The following is a 4299-nucleotide window of genomic DNA, read 5'->3' as shown; positions in this document are numbered from 1 at the left end:
GATCTCCTACGATAGCTTGTTTCCCTTCCAGGCCGTTCCATTCTCCCTGTGAGCTTGCAACAGAACCAGGCACGCATGGTGGTGAGAGCGCCTCTCATGGGTCCCTAGCCTGGGTTTAGATCTTGAAAAACAATTCCACACACCATCCTGTATTATAAAAGCATTTTATTTGAACACATTCTGGAAGTAGTCAGAACCAGAAATAACGGAATGGGTGGGGTGGGGGCTCTCTTTGGATTGAGACACTGGGGAACTTTGGATTCTGTTGTCATCGAGGACCAAGACTAATTTGAAGCAGAACATACAGTTGTGATACAGGGGACCAGAGCCTGGGGTAGTGGCCGCTCTAGTGGATCAAAGAATGCAGCGGCTTTGCAGTAGGGTTGGTCTGATCTATGCTCCAGAAAAGAGAAAACTTGGGCTTGGGCGACTTCCTAGGAAAAGCAGTCACCACAGGCCTGGTTGCTGCACGTGGGCGCAGTGACTTGGTGCTGGGCTCTTAACTCTTGAAGCTCTTCCGGGAGGAAGAGGTGGTGGAGACGAATTTGACGCTGGAGCTGCTGCCCCCGCCACCGCTGCTGCCAAAGCCAAGCCCCAAGCCACTGTTTCCACTGAAGCCAGAGCCCCCCACACTGAGCCCACTGCCCATGCCGAGGCCTCCACTGCTGCTGGAGTAGTAGATCCCGCTGCCACCTCCGCCGAGACCACCGCCAAGGCCTCCCCCAAGGCCACCTCCAAAGCCACTGCCACCACCATAGGAGGAGGAGACGCTGTTGGTGACGACGGCTGCAGAGACAAGAGGGAGAACTTGGTGAGGGCGGTCTGTGAGGCTCATCCTGCTCGGGCTGGATCTTGTCGTTGCTCGACCAAGAACCGGGCTCCTTGGGAGGAGTGACAGACAAGGTGTGGAGGCCTGATGCTGCTTCCTTACAGAAAATGGTAACCGTGGTGGGGCTAGGGTGGGGTGCAGGGACACTGCAGGGGACAAGGGCCAAGATGGAGAGATTATCCTTATAGTGCTGACCTTGAAGAGAAGGGGCATGAGCCACGTGACCTTGGGTCCTAATTTGTCTTCTTTTCCCTCCTATCACCTGCTTTCGCACTGAGTATTTTTAACTAGCAATGTAGCTGGACGGGAATATCAAGTGCTTCAGCAGCTTGCTGAGTTGGCGCCAAATACCCCAGGCTATCATTATTTCCAAATACCCAAGCCATCATCAGTCTTACCACGCACAGTTACTTACAGATATTGACAGGTCCGACGCCTTCTCCACTCAGCCTGAAAGAGAGAAAAATCGAAATGGGAGTGGAACCCTCACAAAGAAGAGGAAGAAGAAAACACCGAATGAGTCCATGTGGACAACTCCTACAGTCATTTTTAGGGCTTGTTCCATAAACTAGGAGCCTGTGTGCCTGAAGACATACGTAAATTAGAGCCGGAGCTAAGTCTCAGGAGGGAATCCCCAGCAACAAGGCCTTAGGAACAGGTTGCCAAAGGAAGATTGAAATTCACGTCCTTCTCCACCCATTGCTTGGAAAGCGCCAGTTGAAAGGTTTGGGGAAATGTGAACATCTTTAATGCAGTTTGGCCTTGTCGAGCTTAGTCACAGAATGAGAGCCCGTGACCCAGACAGCTCCTTCTGGCAGAAAGGACGCCAGGGTTCAATGTCAGAGATGGACACAAAGACCTAGTCTGAGAGCCCGAAGGCAGCTGAGGTCACCTCAGCTGTAGCAATCGTGAAAGGCTTCTGGAGCTGCATGAGACCTAGGGGACAAAGTTCAGGACACGCATGCGGACTTGCTTAGTTGTTTGGAGGGAAGCTGCGTTCACGATCAATTGAGATGAGCAAGATTAGAACAGCCCCTTAAAACCAGATTGTATGGACTTGGCTGTATGCACATGAGTCGGTTTGAAGCCCCATGGGTAATGATCGTATGCAATATAGTGGCACTTTGTAGGTACATTTTACAGCATGTGGGGAAGTAGAAACTCCATGTGCTCAAACAGAAGGCCATCCCCGGCAACTGATGTCAGCCAGGTGTTAACGCACCTGCACTCCTCGCCCTCCAGCAGCTTCCTGTAGGTGGCGATCTCCACGTCCAGGGACAGCTTGACGTTCATCAGCTCCTGGTAGTCGTGCAGCAGCCGGGCCATGTCCTGCTTGGCCTTCTGCAGGGCGTCCTCCAGCTCTGAGAGCTTGTTCCTGGCGTCCTTGAGGGCCAGCTCCCCACGCTGCTCAGCGTCAGCGATGGCGGCCTGCAGGTTGGCGCACTACAGAGGGGAAGGGCAATAGGGACACCGATGATTAAGCTGGGCCTTCAGTATGTCTTTCTGAGGCTCTGGGTCAAGCACACTAAGCGATCTGCAGCTCAGGTGGCACCTGAGCGTTTGGCATTGTGGGACAGTGGGACTTGCTTCCACTCACATCAGACACTTAAATAATAGGTGTCTGTGTTGACTCACCAGAGCCTCAGGCTGGTTCCTTCTGGTTAGCCCCCCTGCAGAGAATTTGCCTTTCCACCCCAGATCATTGAGTGAATCTGAATCAACATTTTAACAACCTCCTGGGGTGAGAACCAACTTCAAGTCCTGGTGCCCCAGGAGCACGCACACAGAATTTAAACCAAACAGTCTTCTCTTTCAGACTTCACACCCCTTTCTTGACTGCTTAGCAACCCTGGTGGTGTAGGGGGTTAGCAAGGTTATCGACCCAACCCCACCTGTGGCTCTGCAGGAGGGCATGAGACTGTCTGCTCCCATGAAGACCTCCAGCCTCAGAAACCCACCGGGGCAATCCACTCTCCCTCTCAGGTCGCCAGGAGGCAGAATTGCCTCGATGGCAGTGGGTTCGAGTTTGTGTTTCCCTTGCCTTCTTGCAGGCTTAACCTACCTGCTTCTTGACATTGTCGATCTCCGCCCTGAGCCGCTGGATCATCCGGTTCATCTCGGAGATCTCGTGCTTGGTGTTACGCAGGTCGTCGCCATGCCGCCCGGCTGTCTGCTGCAACTCCTCGTACTGCACCCCCAGAACAGAGAGAGGATGGAGCTCACATGAGCTCGGATGGCCCGCCCCCGAGGTTCACAGGCTGTGAGCCAACGAGGCATGGCGAGCACTGCACTTATGTGGGATCCTGGGGCTGGACTAGGCTCCACGCTGACAGAACAGGAAGCTGGTTTGAAGTAATGCCTTTTAGAAGGCCTTTCCTTTACCAGCGACACTGATGTGAGATCAAAGGTGAGATTTCTGTTAAGGTTCTGGGATTTCCGTGGGGGAAAATGTATCTACGACTGTTGCCATAACTCCAGCCAAGAGTCACATTGCCAGGTTTTAAGACCCCAAGCTGGGTTCCTGTCCGTCCCTCACGCATGGCACCCACCTTGGTCTGGTACCAGGACTCGGCCTCCGTCCGGCTGCGGTTGGCAATGTCCTCGTACTGGGCCTTGACCTCAGCGATGATGCTGTCCAGGTCCAGGCTGCGGTTGTTGTCCATGGACAGGACCACCGACGTGTCTGAGATGTGCGTGTGCATCTGGGCCAGCTCCTGCAGAAAGGCTGGGAGTCATTCATCGTGTCCTGTGGGGTCTGATGTCAGTGCGTTCACTACCCCTGTCATCATGGTGGTCAACTTGAGGAAGGGAACGCCGCTCGCACCACAAGACTAGATCATTTCATTGCACAACCCCGGCATTCTTGACTCCATTTCTTCAAAACAAAAACAAACCCCGAGCCTCCAAGAAACTGCTACTGTATAAATTCTCAGATCCAAACCCTTTGGGGGCCGTGACCTATTTAGAAGTCATCTATCTGTGTAGCCTTTCACGGTGGAAGAAACAGAAGAGGAGGCAGATGGTAACCAGGAAAGGTGTCGCTGAGTCTCCAGCAACTCACTCTCAACCTCACTCTGAGAAACGGCAGTTGAAAGGGATTTTTGCTTTCAGTTTGTCTTTTTTTTCCTTTCCAGGATCAGTCTTATAAAGAATAAAGTGTGCGTAGTATTAGTGGAGAGCCCAGGTGGCACTACTGGGTCATTATGAGTTAGAATCCACTCAACAGCAGTGAATAGTAATCGAAGGGTAGTATCAGGAGAGTCACATTTGAAGGGTAGTACCAGGGAGTAACATTAGAAAGGTAGTATCAGGAGAGTAATATTGAGAAGAGTAGTATCAGGAGAGTCACATTAGAAGGGTAGTATCAGGAGAGTAATATTGAGAAGGCTAATATCAGGAAAGTAACATTAGAAGGGTAGTATCAGGAGAGAGAGATTGAGAAGGGTAGTATCAGGAGAGTCACATTAGAA

At 52.1% G+C, this 4299-nt stretch overlaps 1 protein-coding gene across 1 annotated transcript in view; it reads right to left on the bottom strand.

The window, feature by feature from the left end:
• Window positions 1-499: 499 nt before the first annotated feature.
• The window catches only part of LOC101656827 (keratin, type II cytoskeletal 5), a 6605-nt gene continuing 2805 nt past the window's right edge, over window positions 500-4299 (bottom strand). Inside the window, exons 5-9 of the mRNA XM_004711357.4 lie at window positions 3379-3543; window positions 2892-3017; window positions 2052-2272; window positions 1245-1279; window positions 500-786 (exon numbers count right to left, since the gene is read on the bottom strand). Of these exons, the coding sequence (XP_004711414.1) occupies window positions 500-786; window positions 1245-1279; window positions 2052-2272; window positions 2892-3017; window positions 3379-3543 (834 nt within the window). The remainder of the gene's footprint in view (window positions 787-1244; window positions 1280-2051; window positions 2273-2891; window positions 3018-3378; window positions 3544-4299) is intronic.

Source organism: Echinops telfairi, unplaced genomic scaffold, assembly GCF_000313985.2.
Source record: "Echinops telfairi isolate 266 unplaced genomic scaffold, ASM31398v2 ScPeMD7_12;HRSCAF=54, whole genome shotgun sequence".
NCBI lineage: Eukaryota > Metazoa > Chordata > Mammalia > Afrosoricida > Tenrecidae > Echinops > Echinops telfairi.
Note: the sequence above shows the minus strand (reverse complement) of the source record. Positions and strands in the feature narration are given on the sequence as shown.